The sequence below is a fragment of the Recurvomyces mirabilis genome (genome assembly GCF_035927965.1).
Source record: "Recurvomyces mirabilis strain CCFEE 5264 chromosome Unknown scaffold_19, whole genome shotgun sequence".
Lineage (NCBI taxonomy): Eukaryota > Fungi > Ascomycota > Dothideomycetes > Mycosphaerellales > Teratosphaeriaceae > Recurvomyces > Recurvomyces mirabilis.
In genome coordinates, this window is record NW_027041953.1 from 508700 (window position 1) to 523409 (window position 14710).

Consider the following 14710-nt stretch of genomic DNA (forward strand, 5'->3'; position numbering starts at 1 on the left):
TCGTGGGTTTTCGCGTTTGGCATGGGCTGTACAAAGTAAAAATGGGGCAGGGTATCTACATGGGTTTGGGACTTTGCGGTATAATTGCATGGGGTGGGGGGTTTGCGGGTGGGTCGGATATAGGACCGCTTGTTGAGGTAATTGTGATCGACTGTCCATTCCTTTATACAGTAAATTACATAATCCACCGGACTGTACACATCCTTTGACATGATCCGGGGAGGAATGATCAAAAGGTGAATGGGTTGGTTTGGGCCGTGGCGAATTTAATCACGAGCCTCGGACGTTCACTGATAGATTCTCGAGTGCCTAATTTCACTGCCACCGTGCCTCCCACCACCACCACCGCGACGGACGGAAGAGCCTCGCACTTCAGTAATCCAGTACGTAATAAATAAGCAGACGCAAGAATTTGAAAAGCAAAAACTTTTTCCCATCATAATCTACTTACATACTCCTCCACATCCCCCAAGGACCCTCCCTCCCCACCATCCCCCTCACCAAGAACCCCCTCATCAAACAACCCCCAAAACCTCGAACACCTGATCCGATCCCCCCGCTCACAATTTCTGTCCCGCGGGCCCGCCCTAACCTTCCTCCCGTTCCCCCCCATCGTCTTCGCCTTGACCAACCCAACCATCAACCCCTCCGCCGGATGATCTCCGCATCCGGCCAACTTCGTCGCGGCAAAAAGAATATTGACGAAATCCTCTGGCCACGGCAATGAAGGGCCTAGTGCGTGAAATTCCCGCAAAAAGGCGGCTTGGTAGGGGATACTTGAAAGTGTGATGCCGAGGGCGAGGGCGGCGATGAGGCGGCGAGCGAGGGACTCGAGATGCCATTCTGGATCGGAGGGTTTTTGGGAAAAGGGGAGGATGTGGCCTGTGCGGGTCCAGTGGAGGAAATCGGTTAGGTCTGCGGTGGTGATGCCGGGGAGATGGATGGCTGTTATTGTTATTGGGTCGTCGGAGCCGCGGTTGGGGAAGATGGTGATGGGTTTGGGGGCGAATTTGGCGGAGATGGTGGGGAGGTGGTGGCGGGGGAGGGTGAAGATTGCTTGGGAGGTTTGGTCGACGAGGAGGGTTATTGTGTCTGTTTGGCTGGGTCTGTGGTTGGGTTTGGGTTAGTTGGCTCGTGGCTGATATGTATGATTGTGATGGGTGGACTCACGCGGCATATGAGGCTGGTCGTGGTGGCGAGGTATACTCGTGATAGGAAGTCGGGCGTGACGAGGGTGCACTTGCTGGATACGTCCTCGATAGACCGGCCAGTAGTTGCAGACTCTGCGGTCGCTCTGTAACGGATCTCCTCGCCGTTGAAGCGGGCCTGGAGTCAGGTGGCGAAAGACATGGCGGTGGATTCTCATCAACCGGCGTCGTAGGCGCACTTTCAATATCGTCTTGCCTTTCCTTTTTAGGAGTGATGAATAGTCGTTTCAGCATTTCCACGGAATGCTTCTGAAGATTCTGCTGGAGTTCCGTGACGGTGTATATCGAGTTTGATTGCTTGCTGTTGCTACTGCTACTGCTACTGCTCGAGAAGACAAGAGCGGCATGGTGACGATGTCGTAGTCGCGCGAGTGTACGGGCTATGAAGCGTAGTTCGCGGTTCAGAGCGGCGAGTTTCTGGTCGACGGCACAGAAGACACGCAGGTCCGGGATGTCGAGATTGGAGATCATGGTATGGACAATCACCAGATGAGGTGGTCAGAGTAGCTACAGTGAGTACAATGGGAGGGTGGAGGAACAAGAGAAAGCTTCACGCCGCAATGGCCGAGACAAAGGATGAGGTGGTTTGAGAGAGAAGAGCATACCAGGCTTCGGATGCGGATATAGGTAGGTGAAGGTGAAGGTGAAGGTGAAGGAAGTCGCGCCATTTCGCCATTCCACTGCTCTCTTCACCGCATAGAATGGCGTGCATTAGTCCCAGGAACGCGAGCAATGGGAAGAAGCGTTCTGCGTCTTTGAAGCACACCGACTCCAATGTGGCTTTTCTTAGCTTGCAGTAGCGGGGGGCATGGAGAAATGTTGTTCCCGCCCGGCGGACATTATCCGATTGTTAGTTAGTGAATGCTCCACTTGGGCGATAGTCAGCAGTGATGGACATGCAAACAATGCTGCTCTCGAGCACATGAGCTTGAGATCTATGTTCCAACCACACCCACCATGGGCTCCTCAGTCAACCTTTCCGACATCGGTACCCGTCTCCAGAACCCCGACCTGAAATGGCAACAAGAACAAGTGGCCGACCTCCTCCACCGCCAATCCCTCGCTTTCCCCGGCGCCCAACCCGTCTCCTTCTCCCGACACCACATCCATGAGCTGCAGCAACGCGATTACTTCATGTGCGAGAAGACGGACGGGATCAGATGTCTCCTCTACCTCACCCAGTTCGTGAACGAGGACGGGCAGAGGGTGGAAGTGCAGTTCTTGATCGATCGGAAGAATGATTATTATTACATCCCGCGTGACGCCCTACATATCCCCACCCCGCCGCCCGAAGGTGTGAAGGAGGATTTCGACGTGGCGAATTTCCATCTAGGAACTCTATTAGACGGGGAGTTGGTGCTGCAACGCCTGAAAGAAGGTGGGCAGCGGCTAGCCTACCTCATGTTCGACATCCTTGCCCTAGACGGCGAATCCGTAATGAACAAACCCTTCGACCGCCGCCTAGCCCGCCTCCAACAACAAGTCGCGCGCCCTTATCGGAAATTCACCGACCGCTACCCCGAAGACGCCAAAACTTTCCCCTTCCAGCCCGAACTCAAAGCCATGGAATTGCCCTACGGAACGGAAATGATGTTCAAAGACCGTATCCCCAACCTCCCCCACGGCAACGACGGGTTGATCTTCACCTGTGTCGGAACAGAATACGTTTCAGGTACAGATCAGCATATTCTGAAATGGAAACCGCCGCATGAAAATACTATTGATTTCCGCCTCGTGCTTGGTGATTTCCCCATGCTCGAAGACGAAGACGGCACCTACCCGGACTGGGACGCCTGTCCCGACCTCGAACTCCACGTCAACCACGGCGACTCGAGATCCGCCGGCTCCGGAACAGCAGGAGGCTACCACCGCTTCGCCAACCTCACCCTCACCCCCCCCGAATGGACGGCCTTCAAATCCCTCCAGCAGCCCCTCGACGGCCGGATAATAGAATGCTACCGCGACCCCGCCACCGGCCACTGGCGACCGAAAATCGAAGATCGAGATGGGACTCCGCGATTCCGAGACGATAAGACGGACGCGAATCATATTTCTACTGTCAATAGTGTTTTGCAGAGTATTGAGGATGCGGTCGGTGAGGGGGATTTGATCGAGGCGGCCGGGAGGATCAAGAAGGGGTATAAGAGGAGGCAGGCGGAGAAGGTGGAGGGGGATAGGAGGGCGGCGGAGGAGGAGAGGAAGAGGCGGAGGGAGGGGCAGATGGGGCAGGGGCAGGGACAAGGACAGGGGTTGCAGGGGAGGGGGCAGGGTGGTGGGGTACAGCAGCAGCAGGGGAATGGGCAGGTGAGGAGGGAGGAGAGTTTGCAGGCGAAAGTAGTGGTGGGTCAGGAGGAGGAGGATGATGATGGGCCGAGGTATGATGATGAGTAGAAAGCAGCAAGTTGATCCTTAGGCTCAAGAGCCTCTGGCGAAGAATTCGTAATTTTAGCAAGGCGTTCTCCGGCGTTGGAAGCGGGGAAAGATACCCCTATGCCTCCTAAGGCCTTTGACACTGGCTGTGTTGTGTATCGATACATCTTTACAAGCATGGCACATTTGACTGAACGCATTGCTATGTCTACGCTCCCAATCTTCCATGGCCCGCACCCTCTGATCGTACATACTCTCACCTGAACACGCCCCATACCGTGCACCAAATCTCCCATTCAGCTCGGCCGAAAAGATCTCTGTTCTACCGTCCAGCCTCCTGCACAGCCGGCTTCAAATCCTCCTGCTCAAACGCCCGCCTCACCCACCCGCTCTCCCTCTGCATCAAAGTAGCCACAGTCCTCGGATCCCCAAACTTCACCGCTCCCTCCCCAACCTGCTGATCCGACAGCTCCCCAAGTCTAGCCATCTCCCTCCTCATATAAGCAACCACCACCCCCAAATCCCCCACATCCACCTCCGTCCCCATACCCCCCCTGAACAAATTCCGCCACACAGCCCCCGCCATCACCGCATCCCCTTTAATCAACCCTTCATCATAAGAAAGTTGTAATCCGCGCCATTGCAGCCAGAGATCTTTCAGGTACTTGTTTCGGACCCCGCGCGCGGACATGCCGTGCCAGACTGCCATCCTATCTTCGGCGGCGTAGAAGAAATGGTCGAGCAGGTTTTGGTGCCAGATTGGTGCGTGGGCGGGGGGGAATTGGCGGAGGCGGAGGGTGAGGAGGTACATGTGGAGCATTACTATTTGGGCCCAGGTGTTGAAGGTTGGTTCCAATCCCAGTCCCCCTGCTGCCAACCCTCCTCCTCCTCCTCCTCCTACTCCTCCTACCACCCCTCCTGTGGTGGTTGCTGTGTTTGTGGTGTTAGTAGACTTGGGAGTCATCCACCACCCTTCCCCCACCCCGACGTCCTCCCCGCCGGCATTTTTGGGCGTGGGTTGTGGGGGTGTGGCGAGGACGGAGGGGATGGTGTAGGAGGCTTGGGATTGGCAGGCGAGGAAGAGGGTTTCTGTGCTGCCGTAGGCGATGTAGGGTTCTGTTGTGGATTTTAGGGCCGGGTTGTGGCGGAGGGTGGAGGCGAGGTTTGTGGCGAGATTAGGGGAGGATGATGGTTGGGGGATGGGGTTTGATGATGGTGGTGGTGGTGGGGGGGTTGTTTTTGTTGACTGTTCATTGCGTCGTCGCGGCGGTGCGGTGGTGAAGGATCGATTTATGATACTGTTGCTGCTGCTGCTGCTGCTGCTGCTGATGAGATGTGGTTTCTGTGGTATTCGTTGGCGCAGTGGTCGGAGACAAGATGTACAGATCGACTTGGACGCCATGGTTGCTGATAATACTACGATTCCTTCAATGCGATGGCATGTGATGATTCCCAATACCTACCAAAGAAAGTCGACATCAGGATCTCCAAAGATGCATCATGGACGCACGCTAGCATCGATCGCATGAGGCAGCCAATCACAGCAAAGTGTGGCGTGCCGGGGCGGCCTCACAACGCCTTTCCACGAAAGGACCATTTCGAAAGGCATTGAGAAACTGATATAATAACCATATGTAAAGTAGGAACAACGACCAGCGTCGTGTAGGCTGGAAACGGCTTAGGATATATACATGCAAGTATCATGACGGCCATCAACAGAACCTCAGTTCCCGCTCTCCAAGCACAGCGGCTCGGACTTGGATAACCGCCACGATCTCCAGTACAAACTGTTGCAAGACGACGATGTTGGTCAACACGTGATTCAAACTCGCACTTCTCTCCTCAGCCTCGCCATCAGTTTCCACCGCCTGAGCTTCCGTCGTTCCGGTGAACGTGATCTTCTCCATCAGCATGTCTGTGGTGGAGGGAACCTCAGGTGGAGGCGGCCGAAACATCGATTGCTTCATCTTACCCAACGACGAACCAGGCAAACTCGCATTGGTTTCTGTAGCAGGGCGTGTTCCCGAGACTGATGACATGTTTGCGCCTATGTGACGCGCATTCGAAACCGAGAAGTCGGACCCCACAGCCGGTCTATTGGTTGCCTTGTGGCTGCGGTCCGCGGACAGCGGATCCCCGTCACGCGATCGATTTAAATTTCGCGATGGTTGGACAGCATCGAGGTACGAAGTAGATGTCGTTGCTGTCATCGGGCTGCTTGCGAGTGAAGGCGGTGCGCTCAAGGCGACCTCGGGCGTGGATGATGCTTGAAGCATGTGTTGGCGACTGGCGAGCAGGCTGTCGAGGCTTGGTATTGTTTTGCGCACGTGTTCCACTTGCGTCAGGAGGTGTTGTAGTGTGGTGTAGAGGGCGGGCGCTATATCGTCTGACCAGACTGGTGGTTGCAGGGCGGCTCGCAGAGCATTACCCGACGCCCTCTCGTCGTCACCGAGGTGCGTGTGCCATGGACGTGGCATCATCTCCGAAGCTTGCTCCGGTCGGGCAACAGCAGGATCCAGTGTCACCCACGAGTCCAGCCTGAGCTCGATACAAGAAGCCATCGTGATGAGGGTCTGCGTCAAGGCCAAGTTTACATCTAGACTATCGGTGAAGAAGTTCTCCAGACGTGCTGTCAGGGCTCGGAGCAGCGGGTCTCGACGAGGGAGCGTACGACTGTTTGGCGTCTGCTCAATGTCCTGTGCTGCCAGACTTGTAATAGCTTGAGCTTCGATGTAATATCGTGTATCTTCGCAAACACTCTCGTAGGTTTCTCCAGGAAACACGTGACCATAAAGAGCCACCACGAGATCCGTGTACCTCGACAACATAAGCTCATGAGCGCCGACTGTCTGGCTTGGTGGTACATGGTGCACACCATAGCCAGAGGAATCGATCTGTAGTCTCCCCAGGGACGGTGCAGGGCCGTCTTCTGGTATGGTCGCAATGGAGGACTCCTTCCTCGTCCGTAGCAGTGTGCCAAACATGTATTTCCTTTGTCGATTCAGCATCGTCGTGATCAGTCGCAAGGCAGCAAATATCGTTTGAGCATTACTCGAGCGTGCGCTGTTGAGCACAAGATCTGTAAGATTGAACAGACTAGGCTCCATGGCCTCCTCTGGGTCCTTGGGAGCGGTCAACAGCATCAAGCTCTGCCTTCTTCGCTGGGTGGTCGGCGATCGTGGTGGCATTCCAGGTCGTACTGGTGTCACTGGTGTGGAGGGCACTGTCTCCAATGCGCCTGGGCGGATGTTGAGGAGGTATGCGAGCATCATTTCCACCAGATCCGGATACTGTAGCTCCTCCAACATGGCACACAGATATGTCAGTACTGCGACCGAGCTGCCAGCATCGGTATCGCTCGATTGCAGAAGTGAAGGATACAGTAGCTGTTGGAGGAAGAGGATCTGAAAGTGGTCCAGTAAAGTCTGCTTCACATCTGCGCTCCTGCAGTGATCTAGCACATCCTGCCAGAACGCAAGATATGATAGGAACGTTACCATATGAGCCTGGTGTCGTTCTGAGAAGGCAGACTCGGCCGTGGCTCGTGGATGAGTCGTAGAATAATCCGACATCGCTAGCACAGCTGGCAACGTCGCATCTGGATGTAGAATGGAGAGCTCTCGGCTGAGCTGGCTGTACAGCGCTCCGAGCCCACTCGCCATGAGTGTGGACAGATCACTAGAGATCACCCACTCCTCCAGTGCCATGGACCGCCCAGTGGCTTCGAATATGTACAGCAAGCCCGTCCTGGCAAAGTCGCCAATCCTGCCATCATTATGCACTCGGTCAATCATGATGTAGCACAACGGGAAGTCATCGCGCTGCGTAATGCCGACAAAGCTGCGCTTCTCCTTAACAAACACATCTTCCAGGTCCGGCCGTGCTGTGGATCGAAACCACACAGCCAAGATCTCGGGCTGCAACCTGATCTTGGCTGATATGGTGAAGAGCAATTCGAGGATGTCAGTCTCGGTCTCGATACCAATGAGAACATTGTTACTGTCGACCACTTTCGTGACTAGCCGCATAAGACTTTTCGCGAACGGTGCGGTCGATAGCAGATCTTCTTCCTCGCTGTCGACGAGAGCGGCGAAGATGGCCACGGCGGAAGAGATGATGGGTTCATATTGTGAGACGATGGCAGCTCGACTGACCACTGTGTATAGCTGGCTCGAGGCGGCGAAGGTGAGGCAGACATGAGGTATTGATGCGCGCGACTCTTCGCGTATCAGTACAGCGAGTCTGTCGAGTGCGGTCTTCAGCTGGTACAGCAATGGCTGTTCATTCTCGGGTTGCCTGGGCTTGTTACAGAGGGCCAGGATATGATTGAAAGTCCTCTTGAATCTGGAGAGTCGTGCCTGCGGATCTGACGAGATGCTAGCTTTTGGTGTGATGTGTGCTGGTGTAGGAGCGCCTCCCACAAGCCGAGACCACCATTCCATATGCGGTGCCGAAGCATGCGAAGGTGACTCCCAGGATAGCTAAGTGGTCGTTCGCCACTCTATGCTCGTCTGCTCGATTATCATCTGCCGATTATGCTGGAAGATGGACAGAAAAGACGCCTAATTAGATGAGCGGTGCAACTGCGGGTAACTTGGAACAACAATCGTATACTTCCATTGGCGATTGCTCAGAGAGACAAGTGTCTAATTCACTGAAGGCCCAAATTTCTGATGGTCGCTTCCAATGGTATTTGTATGTTCGCGGCGACGTGAAGTCGAAACAACCGAGATTTGCGCACTGGCCAGTTCACGCACTGAGCTTTTTCGCCACCATAGGACCGTAGTGACCCAAATCTTTCGTTCACCGCCATCTACATTAGATCTCCTCAACGCACAACGACGTTTCCAAGCTTGTCGACAGCCCATCCGCCTGGAGCCATAGTCTTGTTCGAACGACTATTTTCTACAGACGTGAGCAGCCACACATAATGTCGGACAAACGAAGCCCACTTCCGCTGTATTACCAAAATTACTTGACTCGGGTGCACCAGGATTACCAGGACTGAATGGATCTCCATGCACATTGTGATCCTGACGACCGTCACCTATCCTCACCACGGTTTCGTGCAAGGACGTATTGCTGAGAACATCGTCGTACATGTCTGCAGGCATCCGAAGCAGTCTCATAGCAATTACACTGCACAACGAGGGCGTCACTTCATCTGTTGCTTCGCTGTGGCTACAATAATAGAGTACTGACCTTGTGCCAGCCATCGGCAGGCATCGTGCGACCCTCCTGTTCGATCCGAATGAGCTAGCCGGCCACGACATGCTCCTGTCGACCTCCTCCCTCGTTTCAAGCTGCAGGTCAAGGCAGCCATGGACGAGGTGCTGCATACAAAGTGCGCAATCCAGTACACTGCCTACTCAAAGATACTGTAATTACCGCGAATCACAGCCGACATTGCGCTTTCCACAAAATCAAGGCAACGTGATTGCACCCGACGATCAGGCGGCCTTGTTGCCTTAATGTGGCTTTCCACTAGTCTGGGTCTATCTACAGTACAGTCAGGCTGTCCGGTTGTATTTCCACCACGGGACTCTCGTCAGCCCAGGCTACAGTGGCTGATCACATGTCTCGCTGTAGGCACAATTTGGATCTTGCCGTCGAAACCATAGTCATCAAGGGCGAAAGATCTCGAATGTTGGCAGACATTCGAGACACAGGAGCTACTTGAGCTGCTCACTGTGACATGTGCACGTGTGTAGATGTGCCATTGTGTGCAGCTTCACGCGTCATGTTGAGCTGGAGCTTCAAGCTTCAACGAGGCCAGTGGCATGCTCATGCAGTCTAAGTCATGCCGCAAGTTTATTACTGGATCCTGTTCGGACGACGGGTTGCTTTGCCTTTGCAAGCTGTATGACAGCATCGCCTGTGTCTCTGTTGTGGGCATATAATCGCTCGGAATGCCAAATCTGGTCTATGACTGGGCGACCTGCCGGCCCCATGGCCTTGCCTACCACTATCTTGGCATCCCAAACGTCAAGTGACTGCGCATTATGACAGACCTCTGGTGTGATTGCTCGTTACAGGCAGCCGAAGGCGGAGGGGCGTAATACCTCAAGGTCATCCTCTGAAAAGTGGTGAGCCGAAGCTCAGCAAAGGTCTGCAACGTCAGCCTTATCGAATTGCCTCAGGGAACAGAAAGCAGAGTCCTGACTTTGCTGACGTTCGAAGTCGCTACTCATCTACTGCCCGGTCTTGTGTAATCGCCAAAGTATGCGGTATGAGCTGAGAACACGTGAGACGTCTCGATTCACTGTTGTATCTACTATGCGAGTGCATGTAGTCCGACACGAGCCCTCAGCTGAGTTCCTTTCAGGAGTGCGTCAGTGTATCCCTTGCGGCTTTAACTGAGTTCATCGCCTTGCGAACGACTTGTGAGGAGATTTATGTCAGCGGCTGTCGTATGGAGGCGCGACGAAGCCAACAAAGGGGCGGCTGAATAGGGCTCAAAGCTGAGACAACGGGTAATCATGGTCCGAAATGAGCCGTGGTAGATTCAGAGACTGATGCGCATCGTACTGTACAAGGTCTGGAGGCTTGACACAGGTCTTCAGTAAAAACATGAATTGATTGTCACAGAGAATGAGAGTGGAAGGGACGTTCACCGGGATAAATGGATGGACCAGGCTGTGGGGAGGGCGACGGCAGGGCACTTTCTCGATCGTGGCTGATCGAGCCAAGGCTCCATTGTCACACGGAAGGAGGGTGGGGTGTTAAGCATCGTTGCCTTAATATCATGCAGTTCGCACAACCACACTGAAAAGACCCGCCTCGCCATTTCTTGCGTTGCCGTCCGTTCGATCCAATGTTTGCCACACGCAATGACTTGACTTCTGCTGGTTTCTTCGACCATCGATCTCGGTGTTATCCGGCAGCACTGCCCACGGCTTACGGACACCGGCCTTGCAGTGGCGACAAGCGAAAGCGATCTGCCATTTGGAAGATACCGACGGTACTTACGAGACCTGGACCTGGACAGAGTGCGATTTGGTGAAGCGCACATTCTGGCTCCATTCGAAAATTGGGAGGGCGGCCTCAACGTTTGGCGAAAGTGACGCAAACTGCAGCCTCGAATTTAGGGTGGCATCGCAAGGCTGGAGCTTCTGCCGGATCAGGCTGTACCAATCAAATTATTGCGAATGCGCCACCAGATGCCCATTCTAGTACAGGAGCTTCCACATACGTTCGAGACTGAAAATACGCGATGTCCTTTGGTCCTCGCGATGCGGCCACCGTATCAGAAAGCAAGATCAATAGACAGCGAGAAGGGTACGTCGTGCACAGTTGACAATAGCGCCGAGTTTTCCCTAGCAAAGATGTCCGCACGTCCGGCTCCTCCGATTCGATAGATTACGTGGGCAATCGATCCGTCACACGATCATGAAGAGGCTTTGCCACAAGGTAAACGTGTACATGCAGCAAACTTGATACTGATGGTTCGTAGGTTGAGAGATCCGGATTCGTCACGGTCTGACCGCGCCGGAGTAGCAGAAGGCAACGCCGCCTTGAAGGCACCAGCCTCATGGTACGTTGTCTGCCGAGCCGAGTCGTTGTGGCGAGTGCAGAAAAGCAGATAGCTGATATTTGCACAGTAATGAAGGGAAATACAATGATGAGCTTTGCCAATCACACGTCGCTTCTGAGTACAGTGTATCTGATGCATCTGATGATTCGATGAACTCGAACAAGAGTGAATACACCCCGCCAGAGAGCCCTGGACCAGAACCGCCGCCAGTCGAGGTAACAAAGATTGCGGAACTATCGCTGGAAGATAATGTTCGATCAACGGCGCCCTCGATTGCTTGTGAACAGAACCCCAAGACCAGTCATGGAAATTCGGTCAAACGACCTGCTAGTGAGGACTTGTCGCGTGATCATGATGGACAGTCATCAGGCAGCAAAGCAATGTGTGCCAGTCGGATCTCTGGCCCACAGTCGCCGTCGAAGAGATCGCCCCCAAGACGTAGATCACCTCGCAAGTCACCAAGCAGATCTAGACGTTCCGAAAAACATGGTAGGTCATGTTACTGACAGACACTACGCATTTACTCACTCAGTACACAGATGACGGAGCCAACATGCCTGGGCGACTTCCCAGCTTACATGAGACCAAGCAGTCCCGTCAGGACTCGGGGTACATCTCGCGGAAAACTACGATGTTGCAGACATGGGAAGCAGCTTCGAAGGAGAAGTCCAATCCTGTACAACCAAAGCTCGCCGCCACGGCTGTCACCCGAAAGCAGCCAAATCACGTGCCAACCATGACCATCCCAATACCCAAGCAGACGACGATCATCACTGTACCACAGAAAGCACGCTGGCCAGGACTTATACTGCAGCCCGACAGCTCCACCATCTCCGAAGATCAGCTCACAGCAGAGATTAAGGGTATCTACGCTGGGCTAGTGATCGTCGAAGCCAAATGCATCAACATCGATAAGGCCCAGGCCTCCGACCTCTCGATGGTGCTTGACGCAAGCCAGTGGCAGGCACTAATTGCGTTGCATCGTACACTGCTGTACGAGCACCATGATTTCATGATGGCCACGCAACATCCGTCTGCTACTCCAGCGCTTCGTGCGTTGCCAGTCAAGTACAGCATGCCAGCCCGGATGTGGAAGCATGGCATACATGCCTTTCTCGAAGTGCTAAGGCATCGTAGGCCAGATTCGCAGGACTATATGATGTCTTTCATATATCTGGCTTACCAAATGACAACGCTGCTGTACGAGACTATTCCCATCTTCCTTGATACTTGGATAGAATGCTTAGGAGACTTGGCTCGGTACAGAATGGCCATCGAAGAAGACAGAGAACCACACGCGCAATGGGGTGCCGTGGCGGCGTCATGGTATCTCAAAGCGTCTGACAGGCATCCCCAGGTGGGTCGCTTGTACCATCACCTGGCGATACTTGAGCGTCCTAGCCTGCGCAAGGTAGCATGCTACGGGAAGTCTTTGACTTGCGTTGTGCCATTCGCTAATGCCAATGACTCACTTCGGACGCTATACGGGCCATTGGCGCAGCAGTCGCATCTGACACAATCACCGCGGATTCTGGCCGAAGCCTGCTTTTGCAAACTGCATGCGGTGATCTTCCTCGCCAAGGATGATCGGACTATCAGGGACGCCTCGGTCGAGGCCCTTGGTTTCCTGCAGCAGCCGAAGACATTTTCATGGCGGGACTGTGGATCCTCCTTGGCAGTGGCCAATATCTCGCCGCTCCTCATGTTTGGCGCGGCTACTAATCCGCTCCGGATGGCGTTTGACGTAGCGATACGGAATAGATTGCAACGAAGCGAGACTCCTACTCAAACCAATGCGACAAGTTTTGACAGCATCGTCGGACCCATCAACAGCAATACAGATGAGACTCGACGACAGCTTAGCTGGTCGAAGGACCTGCTACTGGCTTCTGTTCATACGGCTATGCAGTGTCCCCCAGGCACGGCGGCATTTTCAAAGGATAGCATGGCGTTCAGGGATACAATTGCTTTCGTTGGCGTTATGATGTGTTTTCTTTCATCCCTATCTTGGCTTTATGGTGAGATGGCAGTGGAAGCAGGATCAAGTGTTCCCTTACCCCTCCGCATGGAAGATGTTGCGTGGCCGTTGGTGGCCACCTACCTCAATCGTTTGGCACGCTTGTATCCCATCACGATCAACATAATTCAGTGTGCGCAGCAAGGTGTGTGGCCAGAGAAGGCTGGTGTGGCAAAGCCATTACCCGAGGATTGGATGATACGAGGACTCGTATGGACGTTCTGGGAATTCTGCCCGGGGTGGTTCATCCTGGACGAGGATGAGGAGTGGCCCCGCTCTATGGACGCAGCTGGTGCTGAAGCAAGAGCGATGAGACCCCTTTACTACGGACTACGTATAGTATTCGTAAGCTTTCTCCTGGTTAATCGCTGCATGCGGAAAACTGACTGCGCACAGCAAACGTCTTACCTTGCGTACGAGGCTAAGGGACGTGGCTTCTGGACCGACATGAAGATGCCAACTCCCACGAGCCTAGAGCTTGATGTTACGTCATCAGTGAAAACTGAAGCACCTCTCAGGGCTCTGGACAGGTCAACAACGACGTTCGCGGGATCTCCATCCCTAGAAGGCGATTTTGTGCACGTACGCCGTCCTTCGAAGCCATCGCAAGCAGCAACAGCAAGAACATATGCATCAGTGGCCAAGGCGAGTCCAAAGGTAAGCAAAAATAACAATACAAAAAAGAGGCAGACATACGATGATGTGAAAGTGTTCGATTCCGAGGCGTCAGATTATGAGGTTGCGGAGGCATGACTGGATACGGTAACCCTTGTTCGGTACTGGTGGCTTGAAACTCGAATAATGGCCCAGTCCTTGCACGGGTCGATGTGTAGATGTCATACGTACCTGGCAAATATCCTTTCAATCAACACTTTCCTCAATCCTTGCTTCAATTGCGAGGCTCCATTTCTTCGGATGCGCCATGAATCCGCCATTATCGGAGGACACTTCGTCACTTGCGTCGAGAGGACGCAAAGCGAGAAGACGCAAAGAGAAGTCGTCTCGTCGGCCCTGGGCATGAGACAATTTAACACCCTCTGCAAAACCGATATCACATTTCCGCGGACTGGCATGAGACGTACGTATGGCAGACATTGCTGGGAAACAGCAGGAACACGGAAGAAGATTTGGATGTCAATACTTGCTGTCCAATCTACACACTAGGGCTCATCGCAGGACGTGAGGGGGCAATCGCCACCAGGACAGCGCATGTAGGTCGGTTGACCTACCGGTGACCAGGGTCCCTAATTCTATGATGGTTTCTGACTCTCAGAGAAGCCGTTCAGTCTCGCAGCTGCCTCTTTCCAGGCCAATTCGGGATGGAGGACGTATGAATACAAGCTTTCTGGCATCGTTCACTGTGACACCAGCGACCACAACAAGTATGGAGTCTGGGACAACAAAATGCCAATTTGTTTCCAGACTGGGCAGGTATTGCGATGAGTGCACTCGTCACGTAGCCTTCCGACCAAGCATGATCACAGAATTGAGAAGTCCCAGGAGCATACCAGACCTCGTGCAGAAAGGGCACTAACCGTGTGAAGGCTCCATCATCCAATCTCGACCCATCAATTGACAGCT

The 14710-nt window shown here is 53.8% G+C and overlaps 4 protein-coding genes across 4 annotated transcripts; 2 read left to right on the forward strand and 2 right to left on the reverse strand.

The window, feature by feature from the left end:
* Positions 1–436: 436 nt before the first annotated feature.
* On the reverse strand, positions 437–1679 carry LTS14_007236 (uncharacterized protein; the record flags this gene model as incomplete). Its single annotated transcript, XM_064839928.1, has 2 exons — positions 437–1106; positions 1171–1679. 2 exons carry the CDS (start codon positions 1677–1679, stop codon positions 437–439), a joined length of 1179 nt encoding a protein of 392 aa, XP_064692687.1.
* A 486-nt stretch (positions 1680–2165) lies between these two features.
* CEG1 (Dcp1p-Dcp2p decapping enzyme complex alpha subunit) lies at positions 2166–3599 on the forward strand (the record flags this gene model as incomplete). Its single annotated transcript, XM_064839929.1, has 1 exon — positions 2166–3599. The coding sequence occupies one exon, from the start codon at positions 2166–2168 to the stop codon at positions 3597–3599; it is 1434 nt and encodes a 477-aa protein (XP_064692688.1).
* A 1691-nt stretch (positions 3600–5290) lies between these two features.
* Positions 5291–8020, reverse strand: LTS14_007238 (uncharacterized protein; the record flags this gene model as incomplete). Its single annotated transcript, XM_064839930.1, has 1 exon — positions 5291–8020. The coding sequence occupies one exon, from the start codon at positions 8018–8020 to the stop codon at positions 5291–5293; it is 2730 nt and encodes a 909-aa protein (XP_064692689.1).
* Positions 8021–10791: 2771 nt separating this feature from the next.
* Positions 10792–13882, forward strand: LTS14_007239 (uncharacterized protein; the record flags this gene model as incomplete). Its single annotated transcript, XM_064839931.1, has 5 exons — positions 10792–10856; positions 11032–11112; positions 11180–11601; positions 11652–13474; positions 13526–13882. 5 exons carry the CDS (start codon positions 10792–10794, stop codon positions 13880–13882), a joined length of 2748 nt encoding a protein of 915 aa, XP_064692690.1.
* Positions 13883–14710: the final 828 nt, after the last annotated feature.